The sequence below is a fragment of the Papaver somniferum genome, unplaced genomic scaffold, assembly GCF_003573695.1.
Source record: "Papaver somniferum cultivar HN1 unplaced genomic scaffold, ASM357369v1 unplaced-scaffold_118, whole genome shotgun sequence".
Taxonomy (NCBI): domain Eukaryota; kingdom Viridiplantae; phylum Streptophyta; class Magnoliopsida; order Ranunculales; family Papaveraceae; genus Papaver; species Papaver somniferum.
The window spans coordinates 9,762,728-9,788,541 of NW_020620825.1; the positions used below are offsets into that span (position 1 = coordinate 9,762,728).

Sequence of the window (25,814 nt, forward strand, 5' to 3'; positions counted from 1 at the left end):
AAATGCATTTAATGCCTCATCAATGAACGTACGCAAAAACAACATTAAAACAAAGACAAGCAAGAGGTCTACAATCAAAACAAAAAATAAGAGGTTTAGGTCTCACATGGGAGACAACAGACACGAATTTTCTCCAATGGACTGGATACTATATCCTTCACCTAGCGTCTCCCTGCAACAACCATCTGCTTCTCCTGGTCAGTCTCAATCATCCTCTCAGACTTTTAATGTTGCTTGTGCGCAAAGTACTAGAAAAAAAGAAGCTTTTAAAATTTCTATCTCAGATATGGACGCATTGGATATCATGGATCCACCAAACCCGCCTTGGTTTTGTTCTCCCCCTTGGGCCATTATCAACTCAGCATCATATTCATTTACCTACCATAACACCTTTAACGGCCCAGTCCCTTTCCCTACAATCCCTCGTAACACAGAAAATCGGTCCGCAGATTACAATCCACCCTCCTCTGGCCAAAATCCTCAGTCCCCTCCTTCAACCTCAAATACTCTTTCGTCTAATCTCGATCACCTCTCAGTTACGTTTAACAATCAATACCCAACACCCCAATCCTCATTATTTACATCCCACATATCATCTCCTGAACTTCTAAAAACTCAAACCTTTAATCATGAAAATCACCCACCGTTATCGCTTTTTGTCTCTCTCTCTTCGCCACCCAAGACAATGTTGCTGCAACCATCACCCACTAATTCTATCTTACCATCTTTATCAATTGGGAAACCGAACTCTAGAGAGCTCTGTGTGTACAAGACGACGAATAGTTCTGATGGAATTTTGGGGCCTTGTCCGGCTCCCAGTTGGTTAATATCTTTGGTACCAAATGTATGTAATGCTGATCGAATTACATCTAATTGGATTAATCAAGAAGCTCTCCGTCTAATTCAATTAGGATCTCGTTCAGGTATTGACTTTGCCTCTTCACCCATGTTATCCAAATCTATTGTCCAATCTCTCTTGGCCAGAGATGGACCAATTGATAAATCAAGCTCCCCTTTACTCAACCTCCTAAAACTTCTCAACCATCTGAAAATTTTTCCTTATCAATCCTAGACCTACCTGACCATAACTCTGAAATTTTTTCGGAACCCCCAATTGCTTCATACAACCCAAACTCTGAAATTTTCTCTGAAGACATTATCTCAGACATCCCTAGCCTTTTCGTTGTCTCCCCTCTACCTGTTTGTGACAATGCCCCAACCAACTCAGAAATATGTGATGCAATTTTCACTCCTCCCTCAATCCCTGACTCCTCACTTCTCCATTCCCCCCTACTTCCCCTGTATCCCCCACTTCTTCTACCCCTTATTCTTTGAATAAATTTCAACCAGTTCTGTCTAAAAAGCTACAAAGGGAATATCGACGACTCAACTTCAATACTCATTCTTCCTCTCTTGTGGACTTACCTTCAAGGTCTGCAAAAAATAAGGGACACAAGAGTTACAAATGAGTACCACAATCATGTCATGGAATACAAGGGGTCTGTGCTCCTCCTCAAAAAGATCGGCAGTCAAGCAAGTTCTACATCTGCATAAACCATCAATTGTAGTTCTCCAAGAATCGAAAATTTCTACCTGCACAAATGTTGATATTGCAGAAATTTGTGGATCACGCTCGATGGGTTGGACTTTTCAACCATCCGTAGGTGCTTCCGGTGGAATCATCATAATCTGGAATCCTATTGTAATCAAAGTTATCTCTTCGTTGGAGGGTGAATATTCACTTTCAGTTGAATGTAGATTTGTGGCTACTAACTTTCATTGGTTCTTCACAGGAGTATACGGTCCAAACAAGGTGTCTGAAAGAAAGTTTTTGTGGCGTGAACTACATTACATCAGAGGCCTCTGGGAAATTCCTTGGGTTATCGGGGGCGACTTCAATGTCATTCGGCGAATTGAAGAAAGAAATACTTCAAGAGGAATTACTCATAGCATGAAAAAATTCTCCCGGTTCATCTCTATTCATGCTCTTATCGACCCTCCTCTTAAAGGGTCCAAGTTCACTTGGTCGAATGGCCAAGCATCTCCAGTTCTGTCGCGAATTGATAGATTTATCTTCTCAACTGATTTTGAAGCCAAGTTCCCATTTGTCTCTCAATTGGCTAAAACAAGGGCGACCTCGGATCACATCCCAATTGTTTTGGACCTAGCTGAACCCTCATGGGGACCATCACCATTTCGGCTAGAGATTATGTGGTTTAATCACCCATCTTTCCTGGAGAATATTAATGCTTGGTGATCCTCCTTCACCTTTCACGGATCACCCAGTACCATCTTTTGGAACAAGCTTCAAGCCTTAAAGCACAAAATCAAGCTATGGAACAAGACTGAATTCGGTCTTCTGGATCATAAAATTCAAGAGTGTCTTCACACTATCGACACACTTGATGGTATTGAAGCTGATATGGGGTCCCTCCCAACAGAAAAATTTATTGAAAGAGCTGAAGCCAAAATAAAATTTGAAGATGTTGCAGTTCAAAAGGAAATCTCAATGAAGCAAAAGTCTCGCAATGAATGGTTAAGAGCTGGTGACCGTAATACCCCATTTTTTCACAAGACAACGTCCGATAGAAGAAGAGCAAATCGGATTAAGCAGATATTCATCGATGGAGTTCTTGTCACCGATAAAGATTCAATTGTTGATCATATCACAAATTTCTACTCCAACTTATTCTCTGAAGAGTTCCCTCACAGGCCAAGAATTGGTGACGTACATCTACATCAATTTCCCGAAGTAGATGCAATTAATCTGGAATCACCAATCACGGAAAATGAGATCTTACTTTCCTTAAAAAGCTTGGTAAATGATAAGGCCCCAGGCCCGGACGGTTTCCCTATAATCTTCTTTCAAAAATGTTGGTCTTTTATCAAACAAGATTTCATGGATATGGTTCATGAATTCTCAAGTACTAGCTACATGGATACGAGGCACAACTACACATTTATAAAATTGATCCCAAAGAAGAATCATGTGGAGACAGTCAAATATTTTAGGCCTATTATCCTTCTTTCCAGTGCATACAAAGTCATCGCGAAGGTATTATCATCTCGTCTGCAACCATTAATGACTCAATTAGTTGATCCAAGTCAATCTGGCTTCATAGCTGAAAGACAAATCATCGACGGAATTTTAATTGCGAATGAACTGGTGGATTCTCGAATCAAGTATAAAGCCACTGGACTAATTTGCAAGGTGGATTTAGAAAAAGCGTTCGATAGAGTGAGCTGGTCTTTTCTTGAGGATGTACTACGTAAAATGGGCTTCAAATAAAAATGGTTAAGTTGGCTGAGATACTGCTATGGCTCCCCAACTTTCTCAATCCTCCTAAATGGCTCTCCTTTTGGAAATTTCACGGCTTCTCGCGGGCTACGACAAGGAGACCCACTCTCCCCTCTTCTTTTTGTTCTAGCCATGGAAGGTCTCTCGAGGATAATTGACAAGGCTGCAAACATTGGACTATTTAGTGGATTTTCGGTGAAACCAGGATCCCCTCCTATTTCGCATCTACACTATGCTGACGACTCGGTATTCTTCATCAACCCCTCATGGGAGGAATTATGCAATCTAATGAGCATACTTAAATGCATTGAAGCAGTCTCTGGACTTCGAGTAAATCCTTCGAAAACCAAGTTAATTCAAGTGTGTCAGGTTCCAGACTTGCATCAGTGGGCTGCTAATATTGGATGCACAACTGAAGCCCTGCCTTTCATATACCTGGGAATGCCTCTTGGGGCTAAATCAAAAGCAAAGACACTTTGGGACCCTATTGTTGAAAAATTTGACTCAATGCTGGCCTCGTGGATGAAAGGTTTTATCACAAGGGCTGGGAGAATCACCCTAGTTAAATCTGTGCTCTCCAGTCTCGTTTTTTTTTACTTCTCTGTGTTCCTTGCTCCAGTTGCAGTAATAAAGTAATTGGAGAAGATCATGCGAAACTTTATATGGGATAGTGGCGGAACTAAGCAGATACACTTGGTTAACTGGGAGGAATTGTGCAAGCCTCTTAAACTAGGTGGGTTAGGAATAAAAAGTTTAAGGATGATGAGCAAAGCTCTGCTAGAAAAATGGGTTTGGAGATTTGGTGAAGAGTCGCATTCTCTTTGGCATCGTATTATTCGAGACAAGTATGGCGGACCTCAATCCGTATGGACTCCCCAGATTCCTTCTTCTCCTTACGGCTGTTCCGTGTGGAAACATATCACCTCTCATGCACATCTGGTAACATCTCTGTCCAAGATATCTATTGGCGATGGCTGCACAATCTCATTTTGGCTTGATAGCTGGGGTTCTGTTGAATGCTTGAAAGACATGTTTCCTGCCTTATACAAAATTGCTGGACTGAAACATGGTTTCTTCAAAGATCATGTATCTCCAGATGGCTCCAGCTGGTCTTTTCACTTTAAGAGACTCCTTAAAGAAGCTGAAGTAAATCAACTGGCCTCTATGTTGACAGTCATTGGTGACTCTCCACCACAACTCTCGGATCATCCCGACAGTAGAACTTGGAGGCCTACACCTACAGGTAATTTTTCCGTCAAATCCACCTACAACTCCTTAATGGAACTTTTTCAATCCCCACTAGTTCCTAATTTCCCTTACAAGACAATATGGAATCCTCATGTTCCCCCGAAAATCAACCTATTCTTTTGGACTGCATCCCTTTCTAAAATTAGCACTCAAGACTCTGTTCAGCGAAGGAACTTCAAACTAGCCAGTCGATGCCCTCTTTGTCTCTCTCATTGTGAATCCACTGAACACTTGCTCTTGAGCTGTCAATTTGCTTGCAAGGTATGGTATCTTATCCTCCCTAGCCATTCTTCTTGGATTCCACCATTATCAATTCTGCAATTGGCGCAAACCTGGTCAAGTAACACCATCACAGGACCTGCTAAACTGATTTGGGACTTGGTTCCTACCGCCGTTCTCTAGGCAATTTGGAATGAGCATAACGCAAGAATTTTTCAGGAAAAATCCCATTCATACTTTCAAGTAAGTGTCGAAGTCAAAGCTTCTCTTCTTGCATGGAGTTTAGCCTTCAAAAGAAACTTTAACTTCAGGTTATCCCACTGCATCTTTTCTTGGGATAACATTTTCGTTAACACATAGTTGTAATACTTTTGTTCCTCTCACTTCCATCCCATTCTGGTTGGAATGTATCCCATTGTTATCTCTTTTCGTTTTCCAGTTTCCCTTTTTGCTTGTATCTTATACTTGTAATTCTTTCTCCTCTTTTTAATAAAATCCTCCTTTCTCGATCAAAAAAAAAAACATATGTAATTATCAAAACCATTCATAAGACATTTATCACAATAAATCCTTGATTTTATACCATGTATTGTTATCAATTTATACACAAGCATCATCAACAAAATAACCACAAGATTTTACATATCAAAATTGACATCAAATTCCATATCAATTTTATGTCCAAAACAAACTCTAAAATCATTTTTAATTTCTAGATATCAATCAACACTACCAATTGAAACATTAATCAAACATATAAATTCATTCGCAAAACATGTTTGGTTTTAATTATAAACAAAAAATCACAAAACATCAAAGAAATCAACTAAAACAACATACCTTGTTCTATTTTGTGGACGCAAAATAGGTTTAAAAGAACCACAATCAACTACCTCTTATGATTTGCCTTCAAAAAGCATCATTAAACCTCACGGATTGGACATGCAATACCTAGGTTTTGTGGAGAACAAAAAGATGACGAAGAGAAGTGAAAGAGATCGAGTATCATGTTTGATTAAGGGGTAGCTGAGGAACCAATGATTTGACGCTCTGACCGCGTTGACTGGATCAAGCGACTAATCATTTACCGCTCCTTTGGGAGCGCCAAACTGTTGTTCGCTCGGCTTCTTTCCGTTTGGCGCTTTCAGAGAAAATGTTGAACCACCTTAGGGCTAGGTGATACTTCACCGTGACGTGACACCCTGTTAAATGTTGAACTTTGAAGCACTATAAGACTAAGCGTTAGACGTCGTAAATAGGAAAAATTAGAGTTGATAATGATTTTATAAATTATTATGAAAGGGATAGGATATAGGAAAAATGAGGTTGAGATATTGGAAAACCGATATGACTTGAACTAGAGGCCACACAAAGACGACGGATTTTGTAATAATAAAGTTGTTCGTGGGGTAAAATGTCATTCCAAATTAAGTCTCTTCATCTTTCAAGTTACCCACTACTCTTGACCATTTTCCTCGTCCTCCAATTTTTTCTTCTTCCTCAGGGTGTACAGCGCTTAAACCCCAAACCCTAATTTGAGCTACACATCGCCTTGATTGATTGTTATCCGGAGATGCTCTCAGCAAAAATATTGATCTTTCAGGTAATTTTAATTACTTGACTTTTTCTTATCATTTTCATCATCTACGATAGCCAACAATGCTGATATTTTTATTTTAGATTATCTTATCAGCCGAAATCTTTTGTTGTTTTCAAATCTAATTTATAGTTATGGATATTAATAATCACTGATTGGCATTTCATTCAAACATAATGACAAACTTTCTGTGAATACTTTTTCCCCGAATCTTAAAAATTGGGTGTAGGATAAATTATTACTACCTAGAAACGGTATTAGTAGTGTCACTTATGAAATCCAAGGTTCTACGTATGAAAAACCAGTAGGTTTAAGAATTGAGCAATTTTGTAATGGTGTTCTTCTGTGCTATAATTCCTACTCTATGTCTAACACGTTATGTTTACAATCTCTCTGTCAATCATAACATAACATTTCATTTCTCTACTCCAGTCTAACACGTTATGTGTACAATCCCTCTGCCAATCATACAATTCCATTGATTACTAGGGACCTAGGGTACCCTTGCAGACTAGACATAAGTTATTTGTCTTAGAGGAGGAGGTAGTCGAAAGACCCCTCTAATCTTTCTTTCTATTTGAAACCCTAGATCTAGATATATTGCTCATTTGTAATTAATTCTGGATTCTTTTTTTCTTTTTCTTTCGAAGCCATAGAAATCAATAGGTGGTGATATTCTCTAAGAAGAATAGCAGGAGTTTGTAGGAGTTATTTGTAAAAGTTCCAAGGAATTAAAAAGCAGGCAATGAACCTCTCTTCTCTCAGACTTGACTCTAACCCTCTTACGGTTCCCAAAGGGAGATCTTATGGCAGAAAGCTCAGTGGTGCAAGGCCTCTTCTTCATCTTCCCTATGAATCTAGAATCTCACTGAGAGCTTCAAGTGTCGTCTCTTCTCCCAAGGCTGTGACTGCAGATGAGTTGGGTCGACTAGATTCTTTGAGCCAGGTTTCCGGGGTGTTGGGTTGTCAATGGGGTGATGAAGGGAAGGGGAAATTGGTTGATATTTTGGCGAAGCATTTTGATATCGTTGCTCGCTGCCAGGTATATTTGAACTTATTTGATTCCCCTCAGCTTCCGTCATATTTTATCTTTTAAGTGAGCCTTTTTATCATTTGATATGCTTGTTTAGTTTAAATTTGAAGTTTTATATATCATTTTGACGTAGGGTGGTGCAAATGCGGGCCACACCATATACAATGCCGAAGGGAAGAAGTTTGCTCTTCACCTTGTTCCATCAGGAATCCTTAATGAAGAAACCCTTTGTCTCATTGGCAACGGAGTTGTGGTGCATCTACCTGGGCTTTTTAAAGAAATTGACGGCCTCGAGGCCAATGGAGTCTCTTGTAAAGGAAGGATATTGGTGTCTGATCGTGCTCATTTGTTGTTCGACTTCCATCAAACTGTAGATGGGCTCAGGGAATCTGAACTTGCTAAGTCCTTTATTGGGACAACAAAGAGAGGGATTGGACCTTGTTACTCAAGCAAGATGATTCGTAATGGCATAAGGGTATGCGACCTTAGGCACATGGATACTTTCCGTGACAAGCTTAATGTTTTGTTGTCTGATGCAGCTTCCCGTTTCAAAGGGTTTAACTATAGCAATGACATGCTCAATGAGGAAGTTGAACAGTACAAGAGATTTGCCGATAGATTGGGGCCCTTCATTGCAGATACTGTTCATTTTGTGAATGATTCTATAGCACAGAAAAAGAAAATATTGGTTGAAGGTGGTCAGGCAACCATGTTGGATATTGATTTTGGTACATACCCATTTGTCACTTCTTCTAGCCCATCAGCTGGTGGTATTTGCACCGGACTTGGTATTGCTCCAAGAGTCCTGGGTGATCTAATCGGAGTTGTAAGTGGATTGCTCCCGTTTGAGTAACTGGCATTGTCAAACTCCATTGTTGAAATTTTCTTTCTGTTGTCTGAACTCGAAATCTTCATGTGCAGGTAAAGGCTTACACTACAAGGGTTGGATCTGGTCCTTTTCCAACAGAGTTATTGTGTGAAGCTGGAGAAGACCTTAGGAAAGCTGGGCATGAATTTGGTACCACTACTGGTAGACCTCGAAGATGTGGTTGGCTCGATATCGTAGCACTAAAATTTTGCTGTCAGATTAATGGTTTTTCTTCTCTCAATCTCACTAAGCTTGATGTCTTGTCAAGTCTTCAAGAAATTAAGTTGGGAATCTCTTACAAAACAGTTGACGGGACACCAGTTACTTCTTTCCCTGCAGATCTCTCTGTGCTCGAGCAACTACAGGTTAGTATATGCAAACTCATTTGGAAACGATATTACGACAAAATCAGATTTAACTAGCTCTATTATCTAATATTATACCAACATTAATTCACATATGATTTTCTAGGTTGAATACGAGGTGTTACCTGGGTGGCAGACTGATATTTCTGGAATTCGCAACTATGAGGAACTTCCTTTGGCAGCACAACGATATGTGGAAAGAATAGAGGAATTAGTGGGTGTTCCTGTTCACTACATTGGTGTAGGACCTCATCGTGATGCTCTAATATACAAGTAAGATAAAAAAATGTCGTCGTAATTGAATGACTTGATATGACATCTTCCCCCATTTCCCAACAAGAAGTGGTCTGCCCATTTGTTTCAAGTGACGTCTATGATTGTCGTGCGATCATTTTAGTTCAACCATTGTCATTGATATAGTGGTCCTCCAGGTTCTATTGATTGAAGCTCACAGTTTCATATGTTTGAGAACACAACTTAACTCCCAAGTGCTCTGAAGAGATTTTTTGTGTCTTAATCTTATATTGTCTTCTTTTGCTAGCTCTCTCAACAGGTACATTAAGTAGGTATAGCCGTATAGGTCCTCTATTTATCCACTATCATCTATCCATGTACATATATAAAAGATCAGTGTCTAAGGAGGCCATGCTTTATTAGAAAGTTTTGACTGACGTTTTGAAGAGTTGATTTCTATAGTCCCAGGACTTAAAATCTAATCAACTGATATTCATTATGGGCCATCAACAATTGGAGCTAGACAGTGGATTTGAAGTCCTTTTTCACCATGTGCTTCTTTCTATCTTTGCCAAAACCTCGCCTTCCTGGGCTTGAACAAAAGCTGAAAATTTGCTAGTCTCTGTTTTCTCTGTTCAGTTTTGTGTTTTCAGCGCATTCAAAGTTGACTTATTGACTTGAACAGTTTTGTTGCTTTCCTCGCATTCAAAGTTGACTTAAAATCCAGACTTAAAATGTCTCCGAAAATCCTCTGGAAGTGTGGGTGGATGCTACTCTGTGATGGTGAACTAAATGTTGCCATGAATGTCTACGTTCTACTCTGTACCTGAGCTAATTTTGTTTGACGAGATATGCCAATTTCCGGAGACATGACGTTGGTTTTGTGTCTTTTGAGTTTTTTGTTTTTGATTTTTGTAACCCGTGCTACGCCCTGGGAATTGTTTTCTCGCTGGCCTCCGCTGTATCTGAGATTCTTTTTTCTTTTTTTCCTGGATTCCGGTATATATTAGGTGACAGCACCCAAAGTCTCCCCTCGAATGTTATGTTAAAAAGTATGGGGACAAATTAATAAGGTAAATTCCCTGTACTTCACTCCAGGAATATTATCAATTTAGATTCAAACGTAAAAAATCAGTAATGTTCATCTTCTTAATTAGGATTTCTCCATTCTTATGTGACAAAGCTATTAATTAACCTAAAAACTAAGCATTTTACGTTCCATAAATCATTGGCTTTTAGACTTGTAAAACCCGGAAACTCCACGATCTGATTTCGAAAATTTTCTGGTATTTTATTTCTTAGGATAAAAACTACATACGTATATCGATCTTCAACACTTATGTTTCACAATCGTAAAGCTCTGGGTGAAGGCGAGGAGCAAGGATGAGCTCAAGTGGGGTTGATTTGATGTTAACATGTCCCCCGCTACTAACACTCAAATCAACATCTTCACCATTTAGGGTTTCCATATCATAGCCATGGATAAGACGGGCGAGAACCAAATGCATGAACTGTAGTGCGAAGGACACACCAGGACACACCCTTCTACCAGCACCAAATGGCAGTAGTTCGAAATGTTGACCACCAACATCTATGTCTGCATTCTCTGTTAGAAATCTCTCTGGTTTGAATTCCATGGGGTCTGTCCACACGTTCGGGTCTCGTTGTAACTTCCACACATTTATCAGTAATCTTGTACCACCTTTGATGTTGAACCCGCTAACTTCACAGTCTTCCTTGGTATCGCGTTCTAGAAGAAAACCTAATGGGTATAATCGCATTGTTTCTTTAATGATGGCATTCATGTATGTCAAATTCTTGACATCTGAATCTTCCACTTGTCTATCCTTCCCAACGAGTAAGTCTATTTCTTCTCGAGCCTTATGCAATGCGCATCTGTTGTTCATAAGTAAGGACAAGATCCATGTTAGAGCCACTTCCGTACTGTTTGTTCCACCCATGATCATGGCAAGACAAGTAGCTTTAATAAAAGTATCTTGGTCGTGGCCATAGAGTTGGGTGTCCTTGGAAATTGACAACATAACATCCATGAAATCTTGTCGAGCATCTGAACTTTTCTTGCTTTTATGTTCCTCCAACCATTTCTGGAGTATGGAGTTAAGTTCTTTGCCGTTTCGTTTCATTGCCCTCAAATCGCCTTTGAAGTAATCCAACCAACCAAGTAAAGGAACCATGTCCGACAACATAGTCAAACTAGAAAGACGTGAAAGTTCGTCCATGATTTTTTTATAATGGACTGCCTCTTGATCTTCCCCGAGTACAATCTTGGATCCAAAATTTTGTTTCCCAAAGATTACTCTCATAATTACATTGTTTGAAACCTCATCAAACCATCTCTTCAAATCGATTGGAACTGGAGCTCCGTTATCGTTTTTTTTGTTGGTTAGGTCGTATAGTTCCTTGAAGCATACGCTCACCTCTGAGGTTCGAAGTTGTTTGATCGATTCAAGACGGTTGTTAGAGAGAAGTTTGAGAGTAGATATCTTCCTGAGTTCACGCCAGTAAGGACTATAAGGAGTGAAAGCTATGGAGTCGGTTGCATAAGTCATAAGATCGAAAGCTATGGTGGATGGGCGGTTGGAGAAGAGGGTATCATTAGTTGTAAAACATTCTTTGACGACTCGGGTATCGCTCACAACTAGTGTTGTGTGCTTCCCGAACTTCATTGTAAAGGAAGGTCCATATTTTTCTGCCAACTTTGACAACATCTCATGTGGATGCTCACCTGATCCAAACAAATGCAGGTGACCAAAAACCGGCCATGCGCCTGTTACTGCTGGTGGCCTAGTAATAATCTTCTTGCCCTTCAGAGAAGTGGTTTTGGAAGATGATGACTTCGTCATCCTGAGATTGTAGACAAGAACTAAGGCAAGAAGAGCAGCCATGGAATAAGCTGAAATCCATGTGTTTAGAAGTAGTAATAGTAGTGATGAGAAATCCATATTGTTAACTGAGAATGGAAAAGGTTGATATTGAAGAAAAGAAAGATATCTAAGCAGTTAGTTAGACTTAGATGTGGGAGTGAAACTGACTATTTATAGGTAAAGCACGGGATAGGGTTTTGAAATTTTGAACGCCCATCCATCAAAACGGTCATGCTACGCAAGGTGTAAAGTGGGTTTGACAACTAACAGTAGAAGACTAAAATGGCTGTATATGTAGATAGACACAGCCATTGTTCCGTGTTGGAAATCATTACAGGGAAAAACATCGTTTGGTACTTTTTTAGGTTCTGTTTGGTTTTTTGGTCAAAAACCTTTACTGTTTGGTTCATAATTATTTAAAAATATTAAACTGACAAAAATATCCTTCCGTGTTAATTTTTATTTATTTTCTTGTAGCAGTTCATTCCAGAAATGAAGTCCATACAAAAACCTAAAAAAAACAGACTTCATTCCAAAAATAAACTCCATACAAAAACATAAAAAAAACATAATTCATTCCAGAAATGAACTTCATACAAAAACCTAAAAGAACAGATTTTATTCCAGAAATGAACTCCATACAAAAACCTAAAAAAACAGAGTTCATTACAGAAATGAAGTCCATATAACAACCTAAATAAACATACTTCATTCCAGAAATGAACTCCATATAAAAACCTAAATAAACAGACTTTATTCCAGAAATGAACTCCATATAAAAACCTAAAAAAACACAGTTCATTCCAAAAATGAAGTCCATATAACAACCTAAATAAACAGACTTCATTCCAGAAATGAACTCCATATAACAACCTAAATAAACAGAGTTCATTCCAGAAATGAAGTCCATATAACAACCTAAAACAGACTTCATTCCAGAAATGAACTCCATATAACAACCTAAATAAACAGAGTTCATTCCAGAAATGAAGTCCATATAAAAACAGAGTTCATTTCTGGGATGAATTCCATATAAAAGCAGAGTTCATTTCTGAAATGAACTGCATCATCATCATCTTCATCATCTTCGTCGTCTTCAACAACAACAACAACATCTTCGTCTTCAAAAACACCACCGTCTTCATCATCAACGGCAGTAGCAGTAGCAGATCTTGATCTTCTTCATTATCATCATCACAATCAAGATTAACACCATCGTCTTCATCGTCAACAGCAGCAGCAACAACATATCTTCATCTTCTTCATCATCTTCATCGTCAACAGCAACAGAAAAAAGAAAATCAAGATTAACACCATCGTCTTCATCTTCTTCATCATCATCATCAAAATCAAGATTAACACCATCGTCTTCATCGTCAACAGCAGCAACAACAACATATCTTCATCATCAACAGCAGCAGAAAAAAGAAAAAAGAACCCTAAAAAAATCGTATTCAACAGTACCAACATCATCGTATTCATCATCTACAACTACCGATCTAAATATCTAAATCGATTTTCACCTTCATCACCATCGTTTACAGCAGCAGGAAGAAAAATAGAAGAAAAAAATGGAGACGCCATTAACAGGAGGAAAAAGAAGAAGAAAGAAAAAGAGAGAGAGATTAGATCTGGAAAGATGAGAGAGAAAGTAAATCTGATAATGATTTATTGTCTCTTACTTTTTGACTATATATATGGTCCTTATCCAAAAGGGTATTTCTGCCACTACAAGGTGATATTTACATCATCCATGACATCACCCTAGGACTAAACCATAATTTTTAGGACCAAATTATAATTTATATTACCAAATAGGACCAAACAGACAATTGATTAGGTCCACTGGACTAGACTGTCTCTAATATATTATTTATAGGACCAATTGGTATTTCCTTGATCATTATATATTAATATTACATGACATATATTTGTTAACGTCAAAGCATATATTAATTTTATCCGCTTTAGTTGATTTTCAAATGGTTATTTTACTTTCTTTTTAGTGAATGATCAAGGGAGCAAATTTATGAGTACCAAATTAAGAACATAAACCAAATTTTCCAGGAAATCAACCCATCACTGGACAGAGCTATTTTGTATATGCGTCATACGTACGATTTAAATTTTTAGCGAAAACAACCTTCAGACTACATCTTAACTTAAAAGTTACATGATAATTCGCAATTCTCTACAAAGCCCTTCAATTTGCACTTAATGGTTGGAATTTGGGAGTTTCAGCTTCAACAGCATGTGCCATATCACTAATTTGTTAGAGACATTTCCTGTGGAATCATTCTGACATTTATGCAAAACAATTGTATATGGTTAATAATTATGTGCTGATTTACGTTAATTTGGCTCTATCAATATCTTTGCACGGAGCTAGTGAGTCAAATTGAGCAAGACCTAAGCTCAAAATACATAATAACATTCCTGATAATCCAAAAGGATAGATATTCGTTGTTGTGCAATAAAAACAATTTTTTCAACCAAAAACATTTGAATGTATATATTTTTATATGATACACCTATGCGTTGTACCAAACTGACGCCACAACCTTCAACCGTAATTGATGTCTTTGCTTCACTATCAGTGCCGGCTAATACTTTGAATACTAAAAAGGACTTTTATGTTTCTTAATGAATGAAAGGAAATTATTCATCTTTGTAACATTTAAATTGGTCAAAGTCTCATGTGTGCTTGACTGACCAATAGGATAAACGATGACCACTATGTCACCATATGGCGCTCCCACTCGACTGAGGCTAAAGTCAGACTCAGATGGGTGAAAGCTTCTTGCTGTTTTTGGCGATTTGGCGTTACCACGTTATACCCGTGACTAACCATGCCGTTTTTCATTTAATTAGCATGTTCTTGTTAGCGTTAAACAGACAAATTGTCAACTTTGTACGTCTGTTTCTACAGGTGCCTCGTATCCATCTACCCAATCTTCCTCTGCGTGACCCCTTTGATTTTTATGCCAAAATCTGGCTCCACATCTCGGAGATTATGATCCATATTAGTCTTCAGCAATCACGACTTTAGTATTTATGCAGTGGAATCTTTTTTCTAATTAAGACCACAAAGTGGTCAGGTTCAAAAAAGATCCCGACTGCAATATGGAAAAAACTCAACATAAAAATTAATCAAAGCTTACTTTTAGTTGCCTTTTCTACGGTTGTGAAGACTGACTTAGTCCTTTCCACTACGCTCATCAAATTTAGAACATAGTTTCCCTAGTTAATGGGTAAACTTATTCAGGATTTGAAGAAGAAAATTTACTACAATGCTCGAAAAACAACTTTTCTATTATAAAAGAAGGTAATTCTTCATTCAAATACCATGCCAGAACTTGTTCTCAATGAACAACCATCATAATATAGTACAAGCAATAACTAATAGACAAAATCTGTTCAACAAATGGTACTTGAGAAATGATGAGGACGACAGACTTCAAGGAGCAAAAACACAGAATAGTGTTGGGGTTCATTTTTTTTGCCTTCTGTAAGCTTCTCTATGCTTTCTTAAAACTGTAAAATTCCAGCATTTCTTCTTCCACAGGATGGGTTTTCCCGACTATGACAAGACAATGTAGAGGTGCTCCAAATTCAACACCTAGTAGTTCTTTCATTGACCCAGCAACTATCATCTGATCATCACTTCCAAGACGGGCTAAACCAACACAAGTGGTTTCTTCACTGTATGCTGCAAAAATATGAAAACCACTACAATAAATACAAAATTCACTTTGCTTATTCAGCAAACTAAACGGAGGTGCATACCATTAGGTTCATTTTCATAATGCCGTTCACTAACCAAACAATGGTAGAGTAATTGGTTGATGATAAGTTTGTGCATATCATAACGGGTACCGGAAGTCAGTATTCTATTTAAATACACACAAACACACAAACATAGTAGAGGAAAGGTTATAGTACAGCGGATCACCTAAAACTAGAAGAGTTGATTCTGACCAAAGTAACCAAACCGAGAAACATAATCCAATACATTAAGATTGCTTCAATTATGCATATATAACAATAACAGCAAAAGAGGACTGCTCAGCGCGTCTAAACTTGGTCTATAGCTAGGTTTGCGAAGTAGTTAGCAGTTGTTGTAGTCATGTTTCTAGCCCAAATTTGTAGCTTTTCAGGCCTTTTTCTTTATAGGAAAAGAAGCAAAATGAGTAACTAAATGCATCTCCCAACAAAGTTCAAGAATAATACCAGCTTGTCCACGTGAATGCTCAACCTCCAACAACTGTTCAATGGCAGTATTAATTGTCATATACCTCGGAGGTTCGTATTGCTTTTTTCCTCTGTAAATGTAGGCACAAGATCAGGCATTACATTGATCTAAGATAAACCTCCACAAAGTTCCAAAAAAAAAAAAACCAACCTGCACAAGGATTCTAGTGAGGGTTCTTTGACACGTATGTCTGTAGATTAAGATAACTTCAATTAAATTTGGAGGAAAAACACCAGAAAGCAGTCTTCAAGGCTAATAAAGTGTGGCAGAAACCTCACCTAATAAGCAGAGAGTATGCAATCCAAGTACACGGTTACTCTGAATCTTCTCATAGAAACTGTCGGGTCTCCATGTGTCGGTAAAAAACGGCAATGAAACTGTCTCACCATAGCGGTAGAGTTGTAAACCACAAAGTCCAACTGCATTCATTACCGAAGCATTGTGTATCACCTTGACTTGTATCCCCAATTTCTGTGCTCGAACTACCAGATCTGTATGTGTTGTAGCTCTGAATTAATTTCATACAAGAAGATCCGACGTTAGACAGCATGTGAAATAGTGTAACAAAAAACAGGACTTGTTTGAAAGAAAACTAGAATTTAGAGGCTATGGGTCTATTGTATAACAATTTAAATTTTACAATAAGCAACCACAAGGGAGAGGTCAGTTATAAGAATTTAGAGGCTATGGGTCTATTGTAAGCTTGCTAGATATGCTAAAGATAGTGTCAACAATCAAGTGTGGTGGTTCAGACCATCACATATGAGAAGTCTCTCACATAACCGAACATTAAATAACTCTTCTCAATGAATTACAATTCACATAAACCTAAAAACCATAGAAATTGAATTGCATACCCAAAAGGATCCCCAACAACAAGGAAAGCAACATTAGACTCACGAGCTTCCGACAATATGTCGTCTGCTTTTTCCTCAACCATCTCTCTGTCTGCAACTATAAGGGATTTACCATACAGCTCTTCCTGCCCAAAATCCCCAAAAACTAAATTAAACCCAAATCATTTCAGGAATCTGATACAGAGTATAAATATGACAATTTACTCTTAATGTCATAATTTAAAGCAAATTTATACAATGTTTAATAAGTTGAGAAGTTACCAGTGAAGAGAGACCATTAGATGAGAGACCAAAAGAAAGGAGCGAAGTATAGGCTTCAATGTAAACTTTATCACATTTCTTCACAGCTTCTAACCCTTTCAGAGTTATATCCTTCTCATCTCCCAAACCCAATCCTATCACATACAACATCTTTCTCTAACTTTCAGGACAGTCAATTAGGAAACGCACAGAGGTGAGAGAGAGATGAAGAAGAACAAAACCCTAGTTTTCTGCCAAGCTAAACCCTGCACTGTTTGCCCTGCACTGAGGAAGACTCGACTATTGTTATTGGCGCCTAAGCTACTCTACTATTGACAGACCCTTTTACTCCGTGACCGTGAAAAGGCCGTGCGTGTCACGTGTGTCTCTCGTTTCCTCTATATTGTACTGTGTGTTCCGAACCCTAATTAAAGAATGCCTTCTTCTTTTGCTACATTCAAAAACTAAACTCGTATCGTGATAGATCTAGGGTTTTCAGTCGGAAATGACGATTTCAGCACAAACACCTGATATCTTGGGAGATCGACAGTCAGGCCAAGATGTGAGAACTCAAAATGTTGTGGCTTGCCAAGCAATTTCAAACATCGTCAAATCATCACTTGGACCTGTTGGATTAGACAAGATGCTTGTGGATGATATCGGTGATGTAACAATCACAAACGATGGTGCTACGATTCTGAAGATGTTAGAAGTTGAGCATCCAGCTGCTAAGGTGCTTGTTGAGTTAGCTGAGTTACAAGATCGGGAAGTTGGAGATGGTACCACTTCTGTCGTGATTGTTGCTGCAGAATTGCTCAAGAGAGCCAATGATCTTGTCAGGAATAAGATACATCCAACATCTATAATCAGCGGGTACAGACTTGCTATGAGAGAAGCCTGCAAGTATATTGATGAGAAACTGGCTGTTAAGGTTGAAAAGCTTGGGAAAGATTCGCTTATCAACTGTGCAAAGACAAGCATGTCTTCGAAACTAATTGCTGGGGATAGTGATTTTTTTGCGAATTTGGTTGTAGATGCAGTACAAGCAGTGAAGACAACTAATGTTCGGGGAGAAATTAGATACCCGATCAAGGGGATTAATATTCTGAAAGCTCATGGTCAAAGTGCAAAGGACAGCTACTTATTGAAGGGTTACGCTCTCAATACTGGTCGTGCTGCACAAGGGATGCCTACTAGAGTTTCCCCTGCGTGCATTGCGTGCCTTGATTTTAATCTTCAGAAGACGAAGATGCAGATGGGTGTTCAAGTCTTGGTGAGTGACCCTAGGGAACTTGAAAAAATTAGGCAGAGAGAAGCTGACATGACAAAGGAGCGCATTGAGAAACTATTGAAAGCAGGAGCCAATGTTGTTCTTACAACCAAAGGAATTGATGATATGGCACTCAAGTACTTTGTGGAAGCTGGGGCAATTGCAGTAAGGCGTGTTCGCAAAGAAGATTTGCGTCATGTTGCCAAAGCAACTGGTGCCACTGCTGTCTCCACATTTGCTGACATGGAGGGAGAAGAGACATTTGATCCATCACTCCTTGGATTTGCAGATGAAGTTGTAGAAGAGCGCATTTCTGATGATGATGTTATTATGATTAAAGGGACCAAGAACAATAGTGCTGTATCATTGATCCTCAGAGGTGCAAATGACTACATGCTAGACGAGATGGAAAGAGCATTGCATGATGCTTTGTGCATTGTCAAGAGGACCCTTGAGTCCAATGTGGTGGTTGCTGGCGGAGGTGCTGTCGAGTCTGCATTATCTGTGTATCTGGAGTACCTTGCAACAACTTTGGGATCTCGGGAACAGTTGGCAATAGCGGAGTTTGCTGAAGCTCTTTTGATCATACCTAAGGTTCTTTCTGTAAACGCTGCTAAGGATGCCACTGAGTTGGTTGCAAAACTTAGAGCTTACCACCATACTGCGCAAACAAAGGCAGACAAGCAGCATCTTTCAAGCATGGGTCTAGATCTTACCAAGGGAACCACACGCAACAATTTAGAAGCTGGTGTTATTGAACCTGCGATGAGCAAAGTGAAGATCATACAGTTTGCAACTGAAGCAGCAATAACGATTCTTCGAATTGATGACATGATCAAGCTCGTCAAAGATGACCAGGGTGAGGAGTAAAGTGGCCGCAGTTACGACAGAATCCAGGTTGGAGCTCTTTCTTCACTACTTGAACACTCTTCCAGGTGTGGCTTTCTCTTCAAGGGTTCTCTTTTGTTGCCTGGAAATAGAACATGAATTTTAGGAGTTTCAGGACTGATATATTAGCTTGGGTTTTAACAATGTATTTTCGTAGGAAGCATATTACTGCCCTGGTTGTGCATGTTTTTTCTGATTACTCTTTGACCTCTACTGTTGCAATTATGCTTTTATAGGTAGGATAGTCAGTGTCAGAATGTGGTTTTGGAATTTTTATGCGTTTAACACCTCCTCTTTATCATCCTTGTGTGATTCTGATTTTCGAATTTAGGCTGCTGCTGTAGATGATACAACTGACCGAGGAATTTTGATGTATTGCTCATAAAATCCCTACCCTTGTCACCCTGGTTTAATTTAATTTATGATTCTGAGCTACTCTGGATGATACAATTGACCAAGGAATTTCCAGGGCCCTTCACTATTCGCCAAACCCCCATCTGTTGAACTATCTAGAGTAAGAGATGATTGGCATGTAACCTTTAGGCCTAGAAAGCCTTCTAAATTTTATTTTGTCATCTTTCGCTAACTTGAGACTTAACACGAATAATTCACAAACTTTTTACGGTAACTTACCTGACAAACCTACCTTGCTATGTGGATTTATCAAGAATTATTTCCCAATATATCTATTAGTTGGAACAAGTAAGATAAAAACGTCTTTGGCCTTGGCATACTGGCCTGTAACTTACCTGACAAATCTACCTTGCTATGTGGTTTTAGCAAGAATTATTACCCAATATATCTATTAGTTGGAACAAGTAAGATAAAAACGTCTTTGGCCTTGGCATACTGGCCTAGCAACCCTTCAAGGTTAGGTCTGAGTATTTCAGTAAACCTTAAAGGCTTGCTTTGTTGTAGCAATGAAGATACACTCACTCGTGTTAATATGTTTCTTTGCACAACAACAGGTTTGGTCCATTTGTAGTTTTCTTAAGGCTTTACAACAGATGCAATTAGGATTTCCACCTACATGTCAGTATTGATATTAATGCATAATTGGTAACTAGAGGGTTTTAATAGAACTGGTAAGCTGTTTCGGACCCGTCGTTCCTGCAACTGAAGCCATTTATCTTCCTTAGGATACTAGTATTGATGGTTATTCTCAAATATCCGCTTGGCTTCAATTGTCTGTCTTGGCCTCGATGCAAGGCTGGATTGCCCCGCATTGTTCGATCAGGGTTCATCTTACTGCTGCTTTGCCTTCCAATTCTTTGCCTTCTCAGTTTACTACTTTTTCCTTGCATTTAAATCTTGTAAATGTTCCTCGCGTCACTTTGATAGAATTCCTTTCATCTGAAAATTTCAGTTTCTTAATTTTGAATCTGCATCTTAGCCATCACTCACACTACATTGGACAATATGTGAACCAACACAATTAAGCACAGCCCAGAACTTGAATTATGAAATAAATTGTTCTCAAGTTAGTCACCTGTGCAGTTGCGACAAATCTCTATATTTCACTTGACAAATGTTACAACTATGAAATGGTAATAACGTATTACAAGAAGATAAACACTGTCCTTGGGTAGCAATCTTAAACAGATAAATGAATATTGAAAGTCGTAATCAATTTAAGCCGGATCTTTTTCTTCTCTAGTCGTCATCCTTGAATTCTCTGTTTCAACATTGATAACATGTTTATAGGTTAGAAGGAAATCTTGAAGACAAGGTCTTGTGTATCATAAAAGTTTGAATAGGAAAACTTGTAATTTGAGATGAAGATATGTACCTTCGGTCGAGGTAACGCGGTTGAATGCCACTGCCTTGGCAAGTGGTGCAGGTTAAAGCTCCAGCACCATCACAGTTTATACAGTTTGAAACTTCTTTTTCATCTCCCCCCAACTCTACTGTCACATTGCCTGTTCCGATGCAGAATCTACATTGTTCTGAAAAATATCCAAACCAGACCCCCTTCATTTGAGTTATCAATCTACAATATTTACGTTGAAATCAAATTTGGAAGGATTAAAGGAAATCTGTGTTGTTTCCGCATACTAGTTATGTATATCTTCATTGAGTTGAAACACAAGTAACAACTTACGAGAACCAGATCCATTACAAGGGAAGCAAGGTTGATTGTTCTCCCTTGTTGCCTAAACAAAAACAATAAAACAATTTTCATTGAGTTGAAACACAATTAACACTTTCCAAGTTAATCACAGTCATGCCTGGAAGCTGGTTCTACATATGATGTGGTGGAAGAACTTACAGATTTGTCAATTTGAGTTTCATAAAAGACTGGTATCCCTATACCAACTGCTACACTAAGTATCCCAACTGAAATACCCACTATCTGAAAATGAACAAGAGAAATTTAAGCGCACAAGACAGAATAAGAGATAAATTTGGAGTAAATGAGATGCTAAGGAATACCGTGTTTTGGTCAAGTTCCAATGCTCGTATACATGGATAATAAGTCCTGGATGAACGTCGATTTATGGTGGATTTAGAAGTAATAATCTTGAGTCGAGAAGGAGAAGAGAGAAATGAAGATTGAAGTGTAAATGACATTGTTGAGTTGAGTCTGTTTCCCTGTCCCTGTTTGGTTAAGACATTTGCTCTTTGAATCCTGCAGTCCCTCTTTCAAGTCCATTCCACCACATATTTTTGGATATAATCTGGTAGTGGCCTATATGGACTCATTTGTCTGGATTGCCTCTACATTTCAATCCTCTACCAAGACAGCTAATTCCGTCTACTTGTCAATTCATACACCAACAAAAAAAAAAAGATCTGCGAGGGAATAGTCTTTTGTCACCCACTAGGCACCACCAACAGTACCCTCATTTTCTTTCGTGTTGCGGCTCATTTATCTTAAGATTCTTAACCTAGAGGCCTAGGGCCCTTAAATGCACCCAAATCATGAAAAATCAGTATTTTTAAATCCCACCTTATCAGCTGAACGAACATATCGGTCCAGAAGCGCCTAACGGCTAACTTGTTTTGATCGTTCGGGATTAAAATGTATGCGGCACACGTAGAACTTAGCAGACATGAACAGTGGAGCTCACCGACACCGACTTCATAAATCTCTGACTAGAAGTTAGGGATTTGGATTTATCAAGTGGGCCCGGGAGTATAGTTACCTCTGGATAAGAGATTAAACTTCGGTTTTCCATGCGAAAAATCATGATTATATCAGAAACAAGGAGACAGAAAAGTTAGAGTCCAGGTCCGTTACGTTAGGTCAGGTTTTACTGTCTACTCTACTAGTTTCAGTACCGGGGTACACGGGAACTGTTGAATGGGATAGGGAATGATTTGATTTCTTCCCCAAATCCCCTTAAAATTCTCACTGCAATCTATTTATTACTTTCCTTTTTTTTTCCATCAATGGCATTCATATTGATCCAATAATAAACAGGTACACTGTAAATTCTGATTATACTTTATGGTTAAACTATTATTAGCTGGTTATTAATTTCAGTGAAGCTTTTTTTCCTGATTTCAGTTTCTTTAGTTTTTCATTCTATCTTCTTTTCTTTAGTGTTTTTGATTAGTAATAAAAGAAGAAAGAGTGAAGAATTTCATCTGCATCGCCATTGTTGAAATCCAATTTTGAATCACATTAGTTCAGATTAACAACACAAATATCTCTTATCAGTGAGTGTCTGCATAGAGAAATTCAATTGATTTTGTTTCTTGATTTTCAGCTGGGAAGTGTTTAGGGAGCTCAGAAACTGGCTTTTAGAAGGATTGTATATATCGTGAGCAAATTTTATTAGGTTTAAAGATGATGGGATCTGTTTTTACCAGATTACTTGTGTAAGTTAGAACTACCGAAGATCAATTCTTTAAGCTTATAAAGTTGGAGTGTGATTTCATTCACTTTTAGATTTATGCAAACACTTGTATCTGTATTTGCAGGATGCTTTTTGGATATGCATATCCAGCTTTTGAGTGCTTTAAAGCTGTGGAGAAGAATAAGATGGATACTGAACAACTTCTCTTTTGGTGTCAATACTGGTATGGATATATTGCCATTAAAACAATAATTATTACAAGTATTGCTTTTCATATATTAAAAGAGGCAGTAGGTGTAAACCGCAATGCTGATGGCGAGCACGCAACTATCCTATCTTGTTTGCTATTAAAGTTTCGTCTGATTTTTGTAGGATTTTAGCTGCCATGTTGACAGTATCTGAAAGGGTTATGGACGTTTTTATTTCCTGGTAAAGAAAAACTGTACTTGCATCCATTTCCCAATATTTTGACGAAATATACCTTGTTCTTTATAGCGACCCTGATGTTTGTTTTCGGGACTATCTTTTACATGGGTATACTTGAAGGGTTCCGATGTATTTTGAAGCTAAGTTGGTGTTCTTCATATACTTGTGGTATCCAAAAACAAAGGTATGAAGTCGATGAACGTCAAGAAGTTGGTTGTGGTTATTAAACTTCTATGGAAGTTGTTATCTGATTGTTTCGATTTTCCTTGTTCTGCAGGGGACAACATATGTTTATGAATCTTTTTTTCGTCCATATCTTGCAAAGCATGAGACAGAAATTGATCGTAGCATACTGGAATTGAGGGCTAGGTTTACAGACATTACCCTTCTGTATGTCCAAAAGGCTACCAGCTATGGTCAGACGAGGGCTATTGAGATTATGCAGTATGTTGCTGCACAGACTGTGCTAAAGCCTAAACCTACTCAGGTATCTATTGATATGTTAAACCAAGTTTATAACCTTCTTATCTGAGAGTTGCCTTAAGTTATAGTAGGTGTCATCATTTGATTCTTTATCGTGAAGAACCCAGTCTTGTACAAGTATAACCACATGAACCTCATTGTTATTAAAACTTACAACCTTAACTCTAGCTTTTCGTAAATGCTCATGGGGTTACAAGTCAGGGCTGAACTACTAATGACGAAGTACAACTTACTGAACTTTTTAAAACATGTAGATGCATATCTTGAAATGAAGCTTTCATCTAAGAATGCTCAGAACAGTTTGAAAGCAAAAAATTAGTGGAAGTTACAGAATTTACGAGGAATACTAGCTCGCATTTCTTTATATGTAGTGTTAGATGACTTGGAAATTCAAGGCTCTAAAATAGCTAGAACTTCTAAGTTATTCATGCATTGAGGGTGCAATATTCTTCATGCATTGACGGTGCAATATTAGAAGCATCTTACTTGGATTTTTATGACTCTACAAAATCTTATATTTTAAGTGCTTCACGCAAAGAAATGCAATATTAGAAGCAACTTATCAGAAATGACTGCCGGTTTTAGCCAATGATTCAGACATCAGACTTGATCTATGCAACTGACTACTGTATTTGGATAACTACTGAACAGCAGGAGCAGAGTGGTGCAGTCACCAAACAATCTTCTACACTGGCACAAAATCTTCAATCAGTTCCTACTGCAGAGGACAAGCCTCATAAACAACCTTCCACTGTCACCCAGAATATTCATCCAGCTGCTACTCCTGAGGACAAGCTCCAGAAGCAACTCTTGCAAACAACAAGGAGTAAAAATGAAGTAGGAAATGTTCCAGCACAGATGGCATCTTCACTTCCGAAAATTCCAGAACCCACTTCAGCAGAGGATCTTCTAGAAAAGCTTGAGCAGTCACCCTTGCGTACCAAAAGCTCACCTGCTCGAATGACAATTTCCCCGAAGTTCACTGAAGAAGTTACCAGCCAGTTCAAAGAAAATGAAGCAAAAGGAAATCAGGATGCACGTGTTAGGTTGCGGAGATTCCGTTCCTCGGTATACCACTAGATTTTTTTATTTCCTTGATTTAATAACGTGTATAAGTATGAGAGATTCCAGTCATTGTAGTTTTGTAGGTAGGTAAATAAAGATGAATAGATGATGTGGGTTATCCGATTCTTTTCCAGTTACATCCTCTCAAAAAGCCGATAGTAGTATAGTGTTACTATAGATTGGGTTAGGACGTTGTTTGTACCCGGAAATATTTCTAGGCACAGAACATGATTAAACCGGTGTTGATGAGGAAAACAGGGTTAAAAAAATGAAATAGCATAAAAATGAGAGACACGAATTTGACGTGGTTCGGCATGGTTTGCCTACATCCACGGACGAATCCCCTTGGAGAGTGATATTTTATTGATATTAGAATTACAGTCGATTTTTTCTCTCTTAGCTCTTCCCCCTTCTGAGGATTATAATTCCCCTTATTTATATAGTTGCAAATTAGGTTCTCTGCCATGCATGCCTTCTGGCATTAATCTGCCATGCATAACTCCTGGCATTAACCTTTCCTGCATGCCTCCTTTATGTTGTTGACTGTGCCTGTCAAGCTTTGCATGGTGTAACCTGCTGGCAGACTGCCTTGACTGGTTGACATGGATGGAAACTGGATGGAGGCTGGCTGGCAGCACAACTAGCAGCAATGCTGGAAACTAGTTGGCAGCACTGCTGGCGATCTGGATGGAAACTGGTTGGCTGCACTGCTGGCAATCTGGATGGAGGACTTCGCCTGTGCTCAAGGATGGGGAACATGGCCGGGGGACATGTCCGGGGGAG

General features: G+C 38.6%; 6 protein-coding genes and 1 long non-coding RNA gene across 10 annotated transcripts; 3 read left to right on the top strand and 4 right to left on the bottom strand.

Moving 5' to 3' along the window:
• On the bottom strand, positions 1–5,953 carry LOC113330451. Its single transcript, XR_003350301.1, has 2 exons — positions 5,606–5,953; positions 1–1,434 (listed from the first exon to the last, which is right to left on the bottom strand). It is a non-coding gene; the product is annotated as an uncharacterized LOC113330451 (long non-coding RNA).
• A 258-nt stretch (positions 5,954–6,211) lies between these two features.
• Positions 6,212–9,168, top strand: LOC113330724 (adenylosuccinate synthetase 2, chloroplastic-like). Of its 2 annotated transcripts, none has more exons than XM_026577552.1 (5): positions 6,212–6,368; positions 7,013–7,404; positions 7,529–8,221; positions 8,317–8,628; positions 8,735–9,168. In XM_026577552.1, the coding sequence occupies exons 2-5, from the start codon at positions 7,108–7,110 to the stop codon at positions 8,903–8,905; spliced, it is 1,473 nt and encodes a 490-aa protein (XP_026433337.1). In that variant the 5' UTR covers positions 6,212–6,368; positions 7,013–7,107; the 3' UTR covers positions 8,906–9,168. The 2 variants fall into 2 exon arrangements, with proteins under 2 accessions (XP_026433337.1, XP_026433338.1); XM_026577553.1 differs by having other exon boundaries at positions 6,218–6,368; positions 7,019–7,404.
• An 818-nt stretch (positions 9,169–9,986) lies between these two features.
• On the bottom strand, positions 9,987–11,880 carry LOC113330723 (protopine 6-monooxygenase). Its single transcript, XM_026577551.1, has one exon. It carries the CDS (start codon positions 11,823–11,825, stop codon positions 10,200–10,202), a length of 1,626 nt encoding a protein of 541 aa, XP_026433336.1. The 5' UTR covers positions 11,826–11,880; the 3' UTR covers positions 9,987–10,199.
• Positions 11,881–15,029: 3,149 nt separating this feature from the next.
• Positions 15,030–17,439, bottom strand: LOC113330376 (probable diphthine methyl ester synthase). Its single transcript, XM_026577188.1, has 6 exons — positions 17,118–17,439; positions 16,857–16,981; positions 16,278–16,507; positions 16,150–16,189; positions 15,978–16,069; positions 15,030–15,456 (listed from the first exon to the last, which is right to left on the bottom strand). The coding sequence occupies exons 1-6, from the start codon at positions 17,265–17,267 to the stop codon at positions 15,266–15,268; spliced, it is 828 nt and encodes a 275-aa protein (XP_026432973.1). The 5' UTR covers positions 17,268–17,439; the 3' UTR covers positions 15,030–15,265.
• A 74-nt stretch (positions 17,440–17,513) lies between these two features.
• Positions 17,514–19,557, top strand: LOC113330375 (T-complex protein 1 subunit alpha-like). The gene has a single exon (XM_026577187.1). It carries the CDS (start codon positions 17,602–17,604, stop codon positions 19,234–19,236), a length of 1,635 nt encoding a protein of 544 aa, XP_026432972.1. The 5' UTR covers positions 17,514–17,601; the 3' UTR covers positions 19,237–19,557.
• Positions 19,558–20,676: 1,119 nt separating this feature from the next.
• On the bottom strand, positions 20,677–21,923 carry LOC113330388 (protein SPA, chloroplastic-like). Its single transcript, XM_026577215.1, has 5 exons — positions 21,688–21,923; positions 21,524–21,607; positions 21,356–21,407; positions 21,044–21,200; positions 20,677–20,929 (listed from the first exon to the last, which is right to left on the bottom strand). Exons 1-5 carry the CDS (start codon positions 21,823–21,825, stop codon positions 20,908–20,910), a joined length of 453 nt encoding a protein of 150 aa, XP_026433000.1. The 5' UTR covers positions 21,826–21,923; the 3' UTR covers positions 20,677–20,907.
• Positions 21,924–22,439: 516 nt separating this feature from the next.
• Positions 22,440–25,164, top strand: LOC113330320 (putative HVA22-like protein g). Of its 3 annotated transcripts, none has more exons than XM_026577137.1 (7): positions 22,440–22,678; positions 22,968–23,079; positions 23,182–23,280; positions 23,430–23,486; positions 23,604–23,667; positions 23,761–23,970; positions 24,621–25,164. In XM_026577137.1, the coding sequence occupies exons 2-7, from the start codon at positions 23,048–23,050 to the stop codon at positions 25,044–25,046; spliced, it is 888 nt and encodes a 295-aa protein (XP_026432922.1). In that variant the 5' UTR covers positions 22,440–22,678; positions 22,968–23,047; the 3' UTR covers positions 25,047–25,164. The 3 variants fall into 3 exon arrangements, with proteins under 3 accessions (XP_026432922.1, XP_026432920.1, XP_026432921.1); XM_026577135.1 differs by having other exon boundaries at positions 22,446–22,678; positions 24,618–25,164; XM_026577136.1 differs by lacking the exon at positions 22,440–22,678 and having other exon boundaries at positions 22,779–23,079; positions 24,618–25,164.
• The last annotated feature ends 650 nt before the right edge of the window (positions 25,165–25,814 follow it).